At 40.9% G+C, this 20,669-nt stretch overlaps 1 protein-coding gene across 1 annotated transcript in view; it reads left to right on the top strand.

Moving 5' to 3' along the window:
* The first annotated feature begins 288 nt into the window (after window positions 1-288).
* LOC128736616 (elongation of very long chain fatty acids protein 7) overlaps window positions 289-20,669 on the top strand; it is a 77,789-nt gene continuing 57,408 nt past the window's right edge. Inside the window, exon 1 of the mRNA XM_053831104.1 lies at window positions 289-430. Within this exon, the coding sequence (XP_053687079.1) occupies window positions 289-430 (142 nt within the window). The remainder of the gene's footprint in view (window positions 431-20,669) is intronic.

Genomic DNA, 20,669 nt, shown 5'->3' with positions numbered 1-20,669 from the left:
GTTGCAAAAAAAAAAAAAAAAATTAAACGACACTCATACGTTAACAGCTGAATCAATCAATCAAACGGCCTTTGAGGCTGGCCCGAATTTCGACGAAATTTGTTGTAGTGGTAGGAGGCAGAGGCAAGTTTGCGACAGCGAGTTGACTAATAAAATCTAGGCTAAGCTTGCGCTTACATCGGTAAAAATTTACCGAACGTAGGAAAACACACGACCAAAGCAAACAAAAGGTACACCTAGTTTACTTTCGCAACCGCAGAGGCCCTTCCGAAAATCGCAGCCGAAAAGATGAGTGTGGCCGGAAATTTCAGCGACTTTAGCTCCGGATCCCGGTTCGTGTTCCAGATGGCCATCGACGAGTACCACGCGGGTCGCAACTGGTCCGGTCTGGTCGATCGCTACTGGCTGATCGTGGAGGAGCTAATCGCAGGTGAGTGTTTTGGGTGGTTTGGATCAAAAACATTGGCCCGCCGAAGCTGGTGCGTAATATTGACGCTCAAGCGTGAAGATCGCATGACCATCAAATTTTAGCAGCTACTAATTAATTCCTTCTCGCGCACTGAGATTGCGCGGCGGACTGGGTCTCGGTTGGGCTGGGTTGATGAGTGAAGAGTGCTGCTGTGGTGGATGAAGTTATGGGCAGCAAACGTGATAATCGCAACAGTGATCTATTTCTCAGTTGGGGGGGTTTTGCTGTGTGGCTTTTAGTAGCGTTCGCTACGGTTGGGTTTTGAAACGCTACGAGGCGCGATTTCTGCACTGTTTTGATTGAACGCGGCAATGGTAACAGCTGAGAAAACGATTAATCATTCAATTAGGATGTTTTGTTCGGATTGCCTAAATTTGAAGTAGGAACAATCAATTTAGAGACCATTGGCCATTCACCAGGAAAATCCTTGGCTTGTTGCTAGTGTCATTATTGCATGTTTTTGACAAATCAATATGTGTATATTTTTTGTATACAAAACAAATGAGACGATGAACTAGGAACAAAAAACGATACCTTAATGATCTATTAAATATGTGCAAATTTCAAGGAAGGATCTAGCTGTCTTGGCTGCCAAGAATACAGGCGGCAGCTAGAACTACAAAGTTTGAACGCAACGCAAAAAAATGCACAGTAAATATAGGATAAATTTGTTCAAGCTTGGACATCTGTTCTCGGTAGTGTGGACATCTGTTCTCGGAGGAATCACTAGCCTTTCTGCAGCTTCTAAACTGTTTGAGATAATTGTGAGTGGTGTAATACTGTCCCGCACTAAGAACTATATTTCAACGGTGCAGCACGGTTTCATGCCTGGTAGATCTGTTTGCACTAATTTGCTGGAGTTTACATCGATGTGTATCTCGCATATGGAGGACAAGAAGCAAGTTGATGTTATCTACACTGACTTGAAAGCAGCTTTCGATCGAATTGACCATGCAATACTATTACGAAAACTGTCTCGACTTGGTGCCTCCCAACAGATGGTTGAATGGCTGAACTCATACCTCAGTGGTAGGGTACTTCGTGTGAAACTGGGTAGTAGTGTTTCATCGGTGTTTACCAATAAGTCTGGAGTCCCTCAAGGAAGTAACATGGGACCTCTACTCTTCTTGCTATTCTTCAACGATATTGCGTTGCTGCTGGGAGTTGGCTGCAAGTTAGTGTACGCCGATGACCTGAAATTGTTTGCATCGATAGGAAATATAGACGACTGCCGCCGCTTGCAAGATTTGCTTGATTTATTCACTGACTGGTGTATACGGAACTGTCTCATTGTAAGCATAGCTAAATGTGAAGTGATGAGTTTTTACCGCATCAAAAACCCGATCACCTTTGGTTACACTATCGATGGTGTTGAGTTACGCAGAGTGGACCGAGTTAGTGACCTCGGCGTCTTGCTGGACACCAAACTGACGTTTAATCTACATCGTGAGTTGATTATCTCCAAAGCATCTCGACAGCTTGGTTTCATCTTTAAAATTGGTCGGAACTTTAAGGATCCACACTGTCTTAAATCATTGTACTGCGCCCTAGTACGTCCACTACTGGAGAATTGTAGTCTTGTTTGGTTTCCTAAACAGCTAACATGGAATCTTCGGATTGAACGTGTGCAACGGAGATTTATCCGACTAGCATTGCGACACTTGCCCTGGGAACATCCGGATATCTTACCTGCTTACGTAGATAGGTGCCGTTTACTCGACTTGGACACCCTTGAACACCGACGCAAGATGCAACAAGCAATATTCGTAGCAAAAACTATCAATGGCGAAATCGACTCTCCAAACTTGCTTTCCATGATTAATTTTCGCGCATCACAACGACCGTTGCGATCAACTGGACTAGTTCAAACGCAGTTTCATCGGACGGCGTTCGGATATAGCGAACCGATAACTGAATGTATCAGGACCTTTTCTAATGTAGAGGAACTTTTTGACTTTGGTTTACCGTCACACTTGTTTGCACAGAGATTGCGTAGAGCTTATTTAGAATAAGATTTTATTCATGTAGACAATTTTAAGGTCAGATGAATTATATATAATAAATAATAAATAATAAATAAATAATAATTTGCAATTGCGCTTTTCTCTTGATTTTCTCTTCCATAAATAATGAACTATAAAAATAGTGCTCAAATTTTGATACTTGTTCTTGTTCGGACAATTTGGACCCATTTCTATTTTTACTTTTCACTTGAGGTGCCCCTTTCTGAGTTGGAGCGGTCCCATAATTCATAATTTTTGCCAACCTTTCTTTATTTAACATTAAACATACTGTGAAGGAGTTCATCCCTTGCTGTTTTTGACTAATTTTCACAGTATTATAACACTGTTCTGCTTAACTATTTTTATTATAAAATATGTTTAAAACATAAAGTAAAGTTTCCTGCTCTACTATCTTTCTTTTTATCGAAAATAATGTTAACAATAATCTATCGACATTTGCGGCATTTCCGCTCTGCTAGCGAAAAACATGTTAGGAAATATAGGCATAGTTTCTTCAGCAAAGTTGTAAATATTGTAAAATCAAGCAACTTTGCTGATGAAATAAAATTTCTATCATTATCGAGTGCTGAACTATAGGGCATTTTCTTTAAAACTTCTTTAAAAATTGGTTTTTCATGCTTAGCTTTTGTATGTTGCATTTTACAAGTATACAATGTTCTAGGCAATTATCGAAGCTCTCAAAATACACGTTTTTGCAGAAGATCGCAAATCTCTTGGACCTTCACATGCTGATTTATCGCATATTCAAGCTTTAAATTTCCATAGCTTCACGAGCACATGGTGTAAAATGGGGCAAGCGGATTTATGAAATCAGCACTTCATCTTAAAGTTTAAGTCGGGTACTATAAACCTGTACGAATTCTTTTGTAAAGAAAGGTCATGGAGATTTGCAACCTTCTGTAAAAACAAGTAACTGCAGTAACATTTTTCTCACCAAACGCTCCTCTGCTTTAATCAAAAAACGAGTGTTTTGAGCTTTCAATAATCGCCTAGAACCATATGCTCTTGTATAATGCAACCAACATACGCTAAGTATGAAAAACTTATTTTTAATGAATTTCCAAAGAAAATTTTCTACAGTTCTGCACTCGATAGAGATAGAAATGTCATTTCTTTAGCAAAATTGTTTATCTTTATATTTTCTATAACTTTGCCGAAGAAAGCATGTGTCTATCTACTAACACAAAAAAGAACGTGTATCGAGCTTTTCGCGAACGAGAAACACATAAAACGTATGCTTGCCGTACTCTCATTTGGGTGGTTGGGGACAAGCGAAACTCATACAGGTTTATAGTACCCGACTTAAACTTTAAGATGAAGTGCTGATTTCCTAAATCCGCTTGCCCCATTTTACACCATGTGCTCGTGAAGCTATGGAAATTTAAAGCTTGAGTATGCGATAACTCTGCAAGTGAAGATCCAAGAGATTTGCGGTCTTCTGCAAAAACGTGTATTTTGTAAGCTTAGATAATTGTCTAGAACATTGTACTCTTGTAAAATGCAACTTACAAAAGCTGAGCATGAAAAACCAATTTTTAAAGAAGTTTTGAAGAATATGCCATATAGTTCAGCACTCGATAGAGATAGAAATTTTATTTCTTCAGCAAAGTTGCTTGTTTTTACATTATTTACAACTTTACCGAAGAAACTATGTCTACATTTTCAAACAAAAAAAAGTTATTTTTTTATTTTCATTATAGTAAGCGGTGACTAACTTTTGACAATTTTAGATTAAGGGGGATATTCATATGAACAAAAGTGCTAAAGACCACAAATGATAAAATGAAAACAAGAGAGAAAACTAGGAAAAAAGTTCCATTTTCACCCTTTTGGACTACTGTGCGCTGGGATAAATTCCAGATTTTGAAAGATATTTTATGTGGATTCCAATAGTGTTACTCTTGTTTACGGCACGCATATGTTCTTAGAAATTTTGGCCAAATAAAGGGGATTTTACCCCACTTTTCTAGGAGTACAGAGCTGTCTTGATCAATAACTCTGGAACCCGCTGGAATAAAACCGACCTTTTTCTGTCACAAGAAAGCTAACTTTATGTCGATAGATGCAGAAGTAGATTGATCGCTGTAAAATTAGTCATTTTACCCTAATTTTCTCAGTTAACGTCGCCAAATTAGGGTAGCTTGATCTTTATTTTACCAAAACTACAAGAAACAAACAGGTGCTGTGAATAAACACTAAACTGTTCGAATGCTTATAAAAAAAACTTTATTTTGGAGAAAAAAGATTTAATTTATCCCAGCAGAATCCAGAGCTATATGTGTGTGTTTCAATACTTTTATATAAAAAAAATTACTTGCACCTAAATAGTTTGTCTCTGTAAATGCAAATAATTTTAGTCCTGGAGATGGAAGGTGATAGTTCTATTGTTCATTCCCATTTCTAGAATGCCTGAATATACACGCATATTCCGGGGACGCTTTCATAAACAATAAGCACCGCATAGATACTTTTACATTTCCACACTTCCAGAATAATTTTCAGGCGCGTATTTAATAATGTGATCAAATAAATATGTATAAAAATAGAACGATCTCACCAGCAGTCCTTTGAATCAGATATAGTTGCGTCATTTAATTTTCCCTCAGTCCTACATCTAAAATACATGTACATTATTAAAAAGTTTTACGGTCAATATTTCCACTGTACAGTAGGTGTTTGTAGAACAGGAATGAAACAAATGATTAAAATAACATATGTTAGGGCTTATCTATCCACAAAGTCGACTGCGTCGGTCCAAAACCACAATTTATTGTGGTCCCACAATTGTCTTCGGATTCCTCTTGAAGACAGCTTATTTATTGCGTAAAAAGATCAATGTTATCCCAGCGGAATAAAGACATAGGAACTTTACCATCTCTTCATGTCGAGAAAAGTTCGGTAGAATGCCCTTTTATTTGGCAACTAGCTGACCCGACAAACTTCGTATTGCCACAAATTAACCTGTGTTGTACATAAATCATGAATCTCGGATGATCTTTGTCACAATCTCGAGTTTTGCAAGCCCCCCAGTGGGCGGCGCTTACGACGGCGGGTCACCGGCAACACTCGCGACCGTCTCGTCCTGAATGATCTAGTGTTACTATAGATAGTTTTTGTGGTCTTGTATTGACTAATGTTTTATGGAAGAGTCTCGAATTTCTCGAGTTCGATTAGTTTTTGGGTTTCGCAAAAATTTCTGTTTGATTTGTATGAGAGTCCATATCCCCCTACCACAGGGGTGAGAGGTCTCTAACTATCGTAAAATAAATTCAAGACTCCAAAATCTCCCACATGCCAAATTTGGTTCCATTTGATTGATTAGTTCTCGAGATAAGAGGAAATTTGCATTTCATTTGTATGGAAGCCCATCCTCTTAAAGGGGAGATGGGCCATAACTCGCTTTCTAAAGAAGAGAGGGGTCTCAATTCACCATAGAAAAAAATCTTGCGTCCAAAACCACTTACATGTCAAATTTGGTTTTATTTGCTTGATTAGTTCTCGAGTTATGAAGAAATTTGTTTTTCATTTGTATAGGAGCCCCCCCCCTCTTAAAGTGGGGAAATCCATAGAAAATATACCATAGAAAATATTCTTGCCTACAAAAACACCCACATGATAAATTTGGTTCCATTTGCTTGATTAGTTCTAGAGTTATGGGGAAATTTGTATTTCGTTTGTATGAGAGCCCCCCCCTCTTAAAAAGGTAAAGGGTCCTAATTCATCATAGAAAAAATGGTTGCCTCCAAAAACCCCCACATGCCAAATTTGGTTCTATTTGCTTGATTAGTTCTCGAGTTATGAGAAAATTTGAATTTCATTTGTATAGGAGCCCCCCCTCCTAAAGTGAGTAGGGGTCCCAATTCATCAAAGAAAAATTTTTGTCTCCAAAAACACCCACGTGCCAAATTTGGTTCCATTTGCTTGATTAGTTCTCGAGTTATGAGGAAATTTGTATTTCGTTTGTATAGGTGCCCCCCCTCTTAAAGTGGGGAGGGGTTCTAATTCACCATAGAAAATATTCATGCCCTAGAAAACTTTCACATGCCAAATTTGGTTCCATTTGCTTGATTAATTCTCGAGTTATGAGGAAATTTTCATTTCATTTGTATAGGAGCCCCCCTTCCTAAAGTGGGGAGGGGTCCCAATTCATCATAGAAAAAAATTTTGTCTCCAAAAACACCCAAGTGCCAAATTTTGTTCCATTTGCTTGATTAGTTCTCGAGTTATGAGGAAATTTGTATTTCGTTTGTATAGGAGCCCCCCCTCTTAAAGTGGGGAGGGGTCCTTATTCACCATAGAAAATATTTTTGCCCTCGAAAACTTTCACATGCCAAATTTTGTTACATTTGCTTGATTAGTTCTTCAGTTATGAGGAAATTTGTATTTCATGTGTATAGGATCCCCCCCTCCTAAAACGGGGAGGGGTCCCAATTCATCATAGAAAAAAATTTTGTCTCCAAAAACACCCACATGCCAAATTTGGTTCCATTTGCTTAATTACTTCTCGAGTTATGAGGAAAATTGTGTTTCTTTGCTACAGGAGCCCCCCCTCTTAAAGTAGGGAGGGGTCCTAATTTACTATAGAAAATATTCTTGCCCTCGAAAACCTTCACATGCCAAATTTGGTACCATTTGCTTGATTAGTTCTCGAGTTATGAGGAAATTTGTATGGAAGCCCCCCCTTTTAAAGAGGAGAGGAGTTATAATTCCCCTTATAAAGAGGGGAGGGGTCTCAATTTACCATAGAATAAATTCTTGTCACCGAAAACACCCACATGCCAAATTTTGTTCTATTTGCTTGATTAGTTGTCGAGTTATGCAGAAATTTGTGTTTCATTTGTATGGGAGCCCCCCCTCTTAGTGGGGGGAGGGGTTTCTAACCATCACTAAAACCTTTCCTGGCCCCAAAAATCCTCTACATGCATATTTTCATGCCGATTGGTTCAGTAGTTTTCGATTCTATAAGGAACATACGGACAGACAGACAGACAGACAGACAGACAGAAATCCTTCTTTATAGGTATAGATAACTGCTAGAAACAGTTGCATCACACCATTGGCATCCTTATGAAAACATCTCTCTTTTAACATCAAAATATGGATATGGCTCAGCGGTATTCTGATATATAGAGATAAAGGACTTTGTTTTCGTAAAAATTCCCACTGTGCACTGAACCGACTTTAATGATGTTGATACCAAATAGGAAAATATTTTATGAGCTTATTAGGAAAAAATTTCAAAATTTGCTGGGCCAAACCAAAAGTTGCAGATTCAAAATTAGTTAAAGATATTCTCTGCAATCTGCAATCCGTCCTTACAGGTGGCAGGCAATTTCTAGTTTTAAGGTTTAACCTCCCCCAGAGCAAAATTTGTTTTTCAGGCTTGAAATTCCACTGCCAGCTATCAAGAGTAGAGGAAAATATACAGAGCTAATTGTACGATCTACGTCGTAGTCTTCGGCAGCTTAGAGCCGGGGTGGCTTGCACTGTTTTAAGCTCCATTCACTTCAATCTTAGATTACTCGTTACCCATTTCTTTGGCGTCTCTGAAGCCGTAGTTTTTCACTCAAAAAAAAAAAAAAAATGTCGACCTGAGTGAGCCATTTCGCACGTTGAGTCCCTCTGTGCCGATGCGAGGTGTCGGTGGGGTTATTGTATAGAACCGTTTTCCTTAAGACGTGCCCGCGTTACTATAGTTTACTGACTTCCGCTAAATGTACGTTGGTAACTTCCCCAAACAGTGTCTATTGCCCTTGATTCATGTACCTCCGCTACTTTCGCATTCAGCTTCTACTTCGCCAAATGTCGTCCGCAAAGGTGCTTATGTCCTCCGTGAGCATGGTCTATCAGTCTAATTGGAGGTTTTACATTGTCAGATTCGTACGGCGGCTTAAAGGGCTAAACAGAATGCTGCATCAACGCATCCGTCAACGTTAATTTGACAGTTAACCCATGGGAAAAGTGTCAGAATAACGCTGACGAATGCGTTGACGCAGAATTCTGTTTGGCCCTTTATGCCCCTTGATCGCAGCGTTTTGCATAGGGCAAAGTAGGCTCGATGTTCAGTGAATTGAAATGATTGTGCCATACCTGGTTGTAGAAACTATGGAGTACTGCCGCCAAGTCCACCGCTAGTATCTTTGGCCGGTAGAGCTACCATTGACAAAATCGTTAGCGGTTAGCGCTTCGATGTTTTCAGGATCGTCCTAGATCTGACCTATGGTTAATGCTCAGGTACCTAGAACTATGGTCGTGCATGAAGTCTATTTTCGTGACGGCTAACAGAATCACGTCGTTGAGTCGATCTACGCTTATCAGGGAAGTCATTGTCTCCTTTATCAAGCGAACCACGCGCTCCCATGTTCCACCTACATGCGGCGCAGATGGCATGTAAAATACCCAACGTATCCTAGCATTCATGCAGACGTTTGTGCAAGCCGTGCCGATTTGAAGAACCTGCTCCTTACTAGTGCTGTTGTTAGAGAAAATAGTGATTGGACCTCGTTTCAGGATAAAACGCTTGACTCTATTGATGTAAGAGCTCTCGTCGAGCTTGCGGACTACCTTCTGGTAGGAAGCTCGTGCACTAAAGTAGGTAAATACTACGACTCACTTTTTTCTACGTACTTACCGTAACTGGACTAAAATACTACATATTCCCGTAACTGGACCGACATAATTAACCCTAACGTTGTTGAAGACTTCGATAAACGACCTTACGCATTCTATTGACCTGGAAGCCATCTTCGGAGGGCATGGTTGATATTTCCGGACTTTGCACAACTGAATCGATTACCATTGGATTACCCTTTCTATACCCGCTTGAACATTAGGAGTGTGGTAGTGCAATCGCAGGTCGTTAATAATCATTTCATTAAAGTCGTGGACAAAGCGTCAATGATAATGCTTCGTCAAGTAATAATAATCGGAAGATTCTTCGGTAATCTGATGGAAAAACGTGTGTCGTATGGAACCATCTCCGAAAACCGTTGTTCTCTTGTTAATCTATCGTGCATGCTATTCATTGAGGAATGGCCCTAGTACAATACACTCTTCTTTTCTATCATTGGCCATTCTTCCTTCAGCTACCTTCTGTTTTTAGAAAGGGTTGTCATCTTATGGGGAAAGCTTTCATTTTACACCTGCTTTTATAGTGTAACCTTAGTCTTTTCGTACTTCTCCTAAATTTAACGAGATGACCATCGAAGCTGGTGCACCGGCTGTGCTCGTCTGCATCAATTTGATATAAAGCGGTATACCACGCATACTGTTGGCAAAATCGCTTGATAGTGAGAGAGTGCGTTTCGGAGAGTTGAGCGTTTTGAAATATGTGATACGCTTCGGTTTCATGGAATAAATTATTGCAAAGGTCAGGTTTTCTTCGGCAGCTTGATGAATAAATGATGAATAAATGTGTCCGGAACGTTCAGCTGGGTTGTTACCCAGCGCCTGCTGCTGTCTCCTGCAAACTTTTTCCGACTCGGAACGGTACAGCTGATTTGAGTTTCGGTGATCCGATCGTAACCTAAATAGAAATGGTCTTTAGTCGACGCACAGCACAAGATTTGCGACAGTAAGAAACTCCACTGTGTCCATTTGGCGTACGTCTGGCTAGCTAAACTCTAATCCCAATCGCAACCCACAAGCTACCGGTCTTGAGTCGACATCGTTCCGTGTGCTAGCAGCCCTGCCAGGTCATGATGAAGCTAAGCGCAATGTATTTGGGATGTAAGAGACAACATAGTCACGCAAAAAGATGGAGAAGATAAACACATCTTGATTTGAACACAAGCTATGGTTCAGTACTCGGGTCATTTTGCAGTCTTTATTATTATGTGACGAAGCCCAAGTAACAATTTGGGTTTTATTACACACTTATGATGGTTTTTAAGACCAAAATTGATCTTCAAAACCGTCATAAAAGCACAATAAAACCCACATTGTTGCTTGGGAATTGCTCTTCCAGTCTCGATATTCTCAAGAGCCATAAGCAAAAGGGGTAATAAAACCAACGAGAGAGTTCGAATCTACCCTAGGAAAAGGACATATTTACGTTACTTTAGGGGCGACGGCCCTTTATTGATCCTGTGCCGAACGAATTATGGTTCTCCAGTACTGTCATCCCTTCGAAAACCAGCTGACAGTACATCGTTAACAGCGGGGTGCGGGGTCTGTCCTGGAGTCTGCGACATCTTTCTGGTCCGTTGCCTTCACCGTCCATGACTCATGTCCGTAAACAACCACCGGGATTATTAATATTCCGTATAGTGCCGGTTTGGTGCGAAATTGTAAATTATGGGACTTCAGCTGGCTACGTAATCCGTAATAGGCTTAATTCGTGGCAGCAATTCGTCGTTCTACTTCGCGGTTTAAATACATCGTAATCGCATATCACGAGTACCCAAGTAGCTCACTTTTGTCATTTCTGGTTGCTACAACCTATTTATGACTAAAATTAGTCATTAGTCGGTTACCACAACTAATTTATGACAACTGTGCTAGTAGGGTATATCAAGGTATATGATTTCCTCCACTACTTCATATCCTTCCCTGTCCAAACCCACGTTCCCTGCCAGCTACCATGTTCTTCGTATTGGCACTGTTAATGGTAAGTTCCAATTTACTGCTTCCAATTTAAAAGGCTTAAAACCCTCTTCCAGCACTTCCAGTGCTTGATTGCGATGACCAAGAACACCACAACACCAAGAAGCATCTGGGGTTTCGTCATGATAGTCCTGCTCGTTTCCACGTTTGTTCTTCGTATAGCACCTTCCAAGGCAATATTGACTAGCAGGTTAAAGAGTACATCCCGTTGCTTCAGTTCATCCAACACCACCGAAACGGTTAAGGTCTCATCCACTATTCTGAAGCATGGTTTTGATCCATCCAGCTTTGAATTTTTTCTGTTGGAAACCCATGTTCTAGCATTTTCAGCCTCAGCTCACTTCATTTAACTGAATCATACACCGGCTTAAAGTCCACAAACAGATGATAAGTGTGCAGGTGATGATATTAGTGATTTTTATGAATCTACAAGTACAAGTACAAATTCTGAAATTCCACAGGCATGGAATGTACTTTCCAACATATACTTTTCCCGAAAGATATTATAAATTGTTGACCAAAAATGCATGAAAATTCATATAGCAAGTAAAAAAAGGACAGAAATGAAAATTAAAATCCATGAACTAGCTAGTGCGTATGCCTTATTTACTTTTTAAGAGAAATTTTAGGCAAGATAAAAGAAGAAAAATCGTTGCAATTTTTATGCCAAAATGAGTAACAATATAAAACTTGCTGAAAATTATTGATGCAATGAGCTAATCAAAGTAAAATATTCATCGAATGATTAAAGAACTGTGCGATACACAGTGTTTGGTATTGATTCTATCCAAATAATCAAAATTTTACTGAAATTGCTTCGTGAAGTGCGTCGATGTTGAGGGATATCAAAATGCTTTAAACTTATTTATACTCGTATCCTTTACGCGCCATAAACACGCGTAGTAAAATATAAAAAACAAGCGTTGGTTCAAAAATTAAGCAATCAATACATTCGATTTGCATCGTTCGCCTTCACCAGATACTGATACTGTCTAGAGAATACCGCCATAAAAGCAAGTACCTAATCCGGTGAAAAATATGACTGCCAACTGCCAGACGTCAGGTTCAATGCTGGCTCTTCACCTCTAACGCGCATCAAATCCATCCGTAAACAACATCAAACAACAAGGCAAATAAATTCCTGTTTCCTTCCACCGCCGGCCGTGTTCCCCATTCGGCAGCATGTCGTTTGCAGAATCAAGCCACATGGGGGCACACATTTACGCACAGCCTTTTTGTAGCTCCTTTTGCGAGCTTTATGAGCACAATGAAATTACTTATCCAAATTAGAACCGTTACCTTTGCTAAGCCCGTTGTCGATGGCGAAGGCTTTACCGCCTTAGTGGCGCTAGAAAAGGACACAAAAACCAAACACAGCTCGCTCTAATCCAAGACTCGATTTATATCCGCAATAATATCTTACAAGGCACGGGCACATCATACGGGTGACAAAACTCTAAGCAAGTAGGTACGGCTAACGACAATCAAACACGAGTAAACGTAACGAGAATTGTCATCTGCAGTACTAAAAAAGGGGCAACTGTTGCTGATTGGCGGTTTGCTGCCTGTCTCGTTGTGAGGTGAAAATTTTCCCAGCTGATTGTACGCTCGCTATCCCCCCCCCCACTCGACCCGTTTGCGTTGCGTTGATTAAATTTCTATGTAATGCGGTGCGACTCGCAATCACCAACTCTAGGGGGTTCGTTTGGGTCAGCGTAATTAAACTTTACCGGGATTAACCGATCACGTGAATGACAGCAAATTGTCATAAAAAGAGTAAAAAATAGTAACGATCGGGTGGAAAATATTTTCTCACATTTATCCCATGGTTATTTGAGATTTCGAACCCATATCCTTTCGCTTTCCTGTTTTATATCAACCTTCACAAATGGAATTTCTGCGCTTTCGAATGACCGATTGGATTGAAGGTGGTCAACTGCCGTGATTGGTAATCTGAACTTTGCGACTCTCTCGGTGGCTAGCCGGATTGTGACGAAAATGACCCGTTATCCTAGCTACATTCGCGCCGTTAGCCTGTTTTTTCCTCCCCTTTGAAGCATTTATTAGACGTGGTACATTGCACTGTCGTTAGCCTTGGCAGTTTTGCAATAATCGAGTTTCAAACGTTCAATATCGAAAGCCGAACGTGAAAAAAAAATTGAAAAGTTGCAACTATTCTATATGAATGGTTTTATTATGTATCTAGACATCATTCTAATAATGCGGCTCATTTCACTTGTTTCCTGAAATAATTCAAACTAAGTACTCGCTCGTAATCTTTTATTATCCTAGTTGTTAGTCAACAACACTAAGGTGTGAATAAACCAGCCAAACTGTGAAATAAGTAATAAACGGCGTGTGCCAATTCTAGTTTCAGATTGTTTTATGGCCTCCTTTCAAACGACTTTAGAGGCTTTAGTGTGATTTGAAGAAAAATCGCACCTTCGCTGTCATCCGGCTGCTGCTATCATCGGTGCGACTACGCGGCGCGACGGGACTGGGTGCGGTGGTCAGCAGCGGTCGTAAAATGCATATGCACCACGACGACGGAGGCGCTCGTTCACATTGAGTGTGTCCGCACGAAACAAAAGCACGGTGAATGAGATCAAATCGCGGTCTTGGCCGTCGCCGTCGGTCGTTCCGTCCAGCTCTGTCATCATTAGTTACGGCGATTAATGTTTGAGGTCCGTTCAGTGTACTTATCCTTTCTGGCGTTGTTGGCCCTTTGCTGTTGGATTCTCGCAGTCGGCTTGGCCGTCCTTTATGGATGCATTTTTTGCTCAAGCTTTTGTAAACTGTCGTTTGTGTGTGTCGTGTGGACAATGGTTCACGATGTTTGCGATATCATTAGTAAATAGTAATAGTCATTCATCCCCGATCTGCTCTATGTTTTGATGGCAACCTGCATTGACATGATGTCTGCATAAAGCTATTGTGCGGTCAGTTAATTATTTAGTTAACCTCAAGCAAGTTCTATTAGAATAAAATGATCAATTAATGACTATTATGTCCTTATTAACTAATCACAAGAATAGTTTTGTAAAACATCTGGTCTACATCGAAGTTAACTGGACGGTTCTGGTTGTGATAATGTTCCAATAATAGTGGAAAATGTTCCTATAATAGTTATCGACAAGACATCATGGCCGGTTATTACGGGGACAATTACGGGGCTAGTGCAACGTTCCTATTGACCCTTGCTGTGCCGCTTAACCGACATTCGAACATATGGCCGGCTTGTTAGACCAGTAACGTACCCCAGTGCATTTCTATCCCCGTTAGCGCAGTGTCGTACCTCGAAACCAGTTGTGAGGCACAGCACCCTTTATGCTCTTCTTATGCACGCTGTCTAATTGTCGAACGATTTAACGGAGTTTATTTGTATGAAGGCTCATAAACAGCAACTAATGATCGGTCGATTTTCATTTGGTTGAGGTAAAACCCTCAACTTTTTAAATTTATTTTAAAGGTCATCCGAATGAGTTATAACGGTATTGTATTAAAAATCTGCGTCGATTTGGTATTTTACGGGTTGATTAGCAAAGATATAAGATAGCAATGAAATAATTTCTTTAGCACGTCCTTTAAGTTTTTAACGCTGTCTTCCCATAGGCCACCAAAGTGGCGAAGTAGTAACAAACTAAAGGGGTTTCTTTATTGTAGATAATACTAGTCTATACTTATATTACAAAACAAAAATTCTTTAAGAGTTGCCCATGATGCTTGTATTGAAAATCACGCACTACACAGAGCCGATCGTCTGTATCTGTCAGATTTCTCTATGCAATCAAACAATGAATGTGATCTGTTATGAGGAATTTTTGGAATCAAATTGTACTCATTGAGAGAAAAATGCAAAATTTAGTTTTTAAATGGAATTAAAAAATAATTGACAGTATTGCTAATATAATTTCATTAATTTTTTGGGCAATTTCCTTTTCAAAGCATGAGAATCGTTTCTTTCTTAACCTAATATTTTCGGAGATATGAGCAAAAGAAAATAACAGGGCTTGACAAAAACGGGTGTTTTTGGTTGGTAAACAGCTGGATAGTATGTGTGGTGAATGACCAACTGGTTAAAACCACATTAAAATAAAAATAATAAAAAAGCTGGATAGTACGCAACATCTATGCCTCCCGTACCTGCAGGCATAAAAAAGACCCCATTCGACATTCAAAGTCGGATAGTCGTCAGTGAGGCCACAATCGCTGTGCTAGATCTAGAAACTCCGAGCGCACAACATGATTGGTTTCAGGCGGCATGCGTCAGAAGCAGGACAAAGATCGTGAAGAGCTAGAATAACTGTTCCGGGTTAATGATCCGCGCAAGCTTAATTAACCCCTCTAAGGTCTACACTAAAATGGCCATAACTTTTTTATTTTTCAATATTTTTTCACCAAATTCGGGAATTTTGCCGAAAATATTTTCTATTTTCATAATATCTATAGATAATGGCCATATGCCATATGGTCCCGGAGTTATTCCGGAGTTCCTTGGGGGACCGAGATATGGCTTTTTTAGACAAAGTTGCCAAATATCTAAAATTTGTTTGAAATCTGTTGATTTTTGAAAACATATCATCGACTGTGGACATATCAGTTACTTTGCCGCAGTTATGAGCCATGGTGCGTGCCATCCGGATCCGGGGGGACGCTATAAATTCGGAACCGGTTCCCGTAATGGGACATTTCAGCATCAGTAAAGCATGTCGTGTCGCATATCAAAAAACATCAGCATTCGATAAAATAGCGATTGGCGATCATCTCATGTCTTTCAGAGCCCATATGGCCGATTCCAGGTCCCGGACAAGTTCCTCCGAAATCCGTTCTGTGCTTGAATCAGAAAAGAAACCCTCCCCGGACCCGGAACCGGTCATACGGCCTCTGAGAGACATGAGATAATCACCAATCGCTATTTTGTCGAATGCTGATGTTTTTTGATATGCGACACGACATGCTTTACTGACGCTGAAATGTCCCGTTACGGGAACCGGTTCCGGATTCATAGTGTCCCCCGGATCCGGATGGCGCGCACCATGGCTCATAACTGCGGCAAAGTAGCTGATATGTCCACAGTTGATGATATATTTTCAAAAATCAACAGATTTCAAACAAATTTGAGATATTTGGCAACTTTATCTAAAAAAGCCATATCTCGGTCCCCCAAGAAACTCCGGAATAACTCCGGGACCATATAACATATGACCATTATCTATAGATATTATGAAAATAGAAAATATTTTCGGCAAAATTCCCAAATTTGGTGAAAAAATATTGAAAAATAAAAAAGTTATGGCCATTTTAGTGAATTTTGCGGCGCTAAAAATGATGTAGACCTTAGAGGGGTTAAGGCGTAAAAACTTTTGGCCTTAAACGGCTTTCTATGACTTGACCCTTCTGTATAGACAGACTGCGCGGCCGGCTGTTAGAGTACAGGACAGTCTATATTTCTTAACACTAAAAAGTTATTTTTTTATTTTCATTATAGTAAGCAATGACTAATTTTTGACAGTTTTACATAAAGGGGGATATCAGGGGCGGACTGGGAGCCAAAGGGCCCATCGGGCCTTTGAGATTAGGGGCCCCAGTTTGCAATATTCTCATGATAGTAAATTAACACAAAAAACGACATCTACTCAAAAGACATCAGCGTTACAAGGACAGTAAAACGAATGAATATGGGCTCTATTTTGTAAGTCATGTCGTGTAACTCGACTCGACCCAGGCACTGTCGAGTGTGGAGTATCGGGAGAACGGGCAGCAAAGCTGCTCGATGGTCGAAACAAAACAAACTCAGTCGTTATTAGGACCGAGTTACCAGCTTTTAGCGTGTGCGTCATATTGGCGGTTCACGGTACTTTAGTTTGGACGCAGTTTTTTCAACCCAATCTTCGCTACTTTGAGTTTTAGTTTGTTCAGCCACCACCAAGCTGTTCTATCGACAATATCCATTTCATTGGGAAAGCAGACGAACTAACTAGATTTGCTGAAGATTGTGCCTGTGTGTTGCTCCTTTTATAACATCCTGTAACGGCATGTTGAACAGCCCACATGAGGGACCATCACGTTGATAAAATCGCCTGTGAGGTTAGAATGGCCATGATTTTACGGTCGATGGTATCATACGCAACTTTAAAATCAATGATATAATTGTGCGTTGAATTATGTATTCATGGACTTTTTGGAGGATCTGCCGCAGCGTGAATATTTGATTTGATTTGCGTGATAAATGATAGGATGTCAATACATAGTTCAATATATATTAACAGCTTACTGCGTCTACACGTCAGAACAGAACAGTTCATAGTGCAGGCGATTCCCGTGCCGAGATATAGCTATCCCTGGGATTAAACTCTTGGATTCTCCTATAAGAATGCTGCTTCTATAAGCAAGGTATTCTGTGCGAATCCTCTGTCGAATTTCTTCACACGATTCCAATGCGAGGAATGCCCGAGACTCTGCGCGAATCTTTTGGGTTCGTCCTGGTAGAGCTGCGGAAAAAAGAAACCACCGTCTAAAAACGCCAGTACGAAGAGTACGTGCTCGCCAGTCCAGAAGAGAGGTTCGTGTGACGCTGGATGAGTAAAAATTATGAGTCAGAATAGCAGATGAGACCTCACGTGCTTTTTGATATTGCGGATGACGTCGATATCACCGAAATCCGAAAGTATAGCAGCAAAAGAAGCCTTTAGGTCATTTATTGAGAAATTGGGACTTACCATTAACACTGCCAAAACGAAGTACATGGCGTGGAAATCCAAATGGTGTTGGTGTCGAAGAGGAACTGAATGTATTTTGGTATGCTCGTGACATGTGACAACGATGTAAGTTGCAAAATAAAACGACTAATTGCAGCTGCGAATTGGCCTTTATGCAGGCATTACATTTTGTAGCTGAAGTCCCGTAGCTTGCGAATTCACATAAAACTGACGCTCTAGAGAACACCAATCCTCTCGGTGGCCCTTTACGGACATGAATCATTGACGCTAAAAGAAGCTGATCGACGAATGCTTGAGGGTTTAGCGTAAAATGTGGCAAAATCCAAAATGGAATGTAGCCCAGACGCATGAACCACGAGCTATATTAAGAATGCAAATATGCTGTTATAATGAAGATAGTACAGTGTGGCAGTCTGCGGTGGGCTGGTCACGTGTCTAGAATGCCCGACGAAAGAGTAGCCAAAATTATTTTAAGCAGAGAATCAAGAAGAGGCCGTAGATTTCGGAGTACACATCGCACTGATAGATGTGCGCTATCGAGGATGATGCACGTTCAGCTGTTGTTCGAGGAGTTTAAAGAAAGATAGCCCAGGATTGAGTACTGGAGGACCATAATTGATACGGCGCAGGATCGATAACGGACCGTCGCCACTAAAGTAAACTGAGTATGGTGCTTAAGGCGACAGTTCAATATTTATAAGTAGTCAAATAACTGCGACAAATATTTTCAGAGCTTGGACCCCAACAGCTCAACTTAAATGATTTCATGAATCATGAGGCCCCAGCAATTGAACATTCGTGAGCGGTAGAAAGAGTTTAACTGATATAAAAATTTTGGAAAATCTCATTTTGTGTAACAACAAAATTTTTATGCGGCCCACCGGGCATTTGCTCGGTTGCCCAGTGGGCCAGTCCGCCCCTGGGGGATATTCATACGAACAAAAGTGCTGAAGACCATAAATGATAAAATGAAAGCAAAAAAGTTCCACTTTTCGCCCTTTTGGATTACCTGAATGGGGCGAAGTTGCAGAAGGAGGCGGAACTGAAGATAGTTATTTCCCAGCACTTGATCTCCTAGAAGGTAAACGAGAAATCGGGATGCTGAAGATCAACAAAGCTGCCGGTATGGACCGCTTACCAGTAGAGCTTTATGACCATGGTCAAGAAATGCTGGCAGCGGCACTGCGGTCATTTCCAAGAATTGGGAAGAGAAGAAGCTACCGGAGGGATGGATGGAAGAAGTTGTTTGTCCCATCTACAAAAAGGGTGATCGGCACGACTGCTGCAACTACTGCGGATTAACGCTGGTAAACGCCATCCAAGGTATTCTTCCAGATTTTGTTACGCAGGCTATTGAAAGAGCGATATGCTTATTAAATTTTATGCGTGCTCTACTAAACGGGTTTACCCTTCCTTCAATGCTAGATCTACTTTATCCACCTCGCTCCTCATTGCCAGTATTGTCTCCAGTTACAGCCATCCTTAGCGAGCCTGACCAGTACTTTTAACTATAAGAGTTACTTTATGCACTGTCAACGTCAAGAGTGTTTTTACGGGGGTCCCCAGGTAACCAATAAGCATCAAAATAAGCAGTAAATCAGTCGTTTATTAGCATCCCTGGCGTTTAATACTGCTATTTAAATTTTTCTTGTTGGTAACTAGCTGCAAATAAGCATTGTCAGCACTATAAGAGGGCTAGCAGTAAAGTAGCCGCATATTTTGCCAAAATAGCATTTAAGTAGTATTTAAGTCAACTTAAATGCTTATTTGCTTGCTTTTAAATTGCATTGGAAATGCTTATTGGTTACCTGGGTCATTTTACGCAGGCTGTTACCGAGAGCACAAGATTTCGGAGAGGATTATCAGGTGGGTTTTATGGGAGTTCGCGCACATTGACTGCAAAGCAGCATACGATACAGTCAATCGACACCAGCTATGGCAGGCCGGTGAAGACCCTAACCCAGCGAGGTTGTGGGCCGGTCAAAGTCAGGTTGGTTTTGTATCAACCTAGATAGCCACTATAATGGGAGCAGGAACACCAAAATCCAGTCTTTGGTTGTTCCCTCGGTTGTGTGCTAACAGGGAAAGGATGTAGTGCCTGCGGGTGCTGTAGTGTAATGGTGTAAAGAGTAGAAGCGCGTGGGGTTGAGCTTAGAGTGGCCAAGTTGGCATTCAACAAAGAGGTTGGGCGTAGCAAGAGATCTTCTTTTCAGGAGCTAGGTCGCGATACCCATTGAAACCCTTGAAGTGATGTTTGCCAGGGTCACCCCCTGAAAATTATGACGGGCGCATCTACTCCACAGCAAACCTGCCCACACAAGCTGAAAGTCATCGTGGAAGGAATATTCCCGCAACATGATCCAGTGAGCCTTAGACTACGTACGGCCAAGCGAATGATACCCTCATTTCGGCCACGAATAAGAAGCCTATTGTGGTTGCCAGGGCGGTACTCCGAACGAGGTACTGATAGTGGCGATCCAAGCATATACTGATATATTTGGAGAGACACTACGGAACTGCCTAGAAATAAGACTGGTACTGCTACCGATGCCGGGAAAACCACCAGGGGAACCCTCATCGTACAGGCCGATTTGCCTACTTAACACGTTAGGCAAGTTACTAGAGCGGTAATCCTAAGCAGGCTAACGCCCATTGTGGAATGTGATACCGGGCTGGCAAGGACGCAGTTTGGATTCCATAAGGGGAAGTCCTTGACAATGGAGTCATAGAGAGGGCCGAGAAGCCTATGAGATAGAAGCGGCGGGACGACAGGTATTATGCCATAGTCACGATCGATGCCAAAAACGCCTTTAACAGCGCTAGCCGGGGTGCAATCGTGCTAGCGCTGCATAG

The sequence above is a fragment of the Sabethes cyaneus genome, chromosome 2 (assembly GCF_943734655.1).
Source record: "Sabethes cyaneus chromosome 2, idSabCyanKW18_F2, whole genome shotgun sequence".
NCBI classification, from domain to species: domain Eukaryota; kingdom Metazoa; phylum Arthropoda; class Insecta; order Diptera; family Culicidae; genus Sabethes; species Sabethes cyaneus.
Note: the sequence above shows the minus strand (reverse complement) of the source record. Positions and strands in the feature narration are given on the sequence as shown.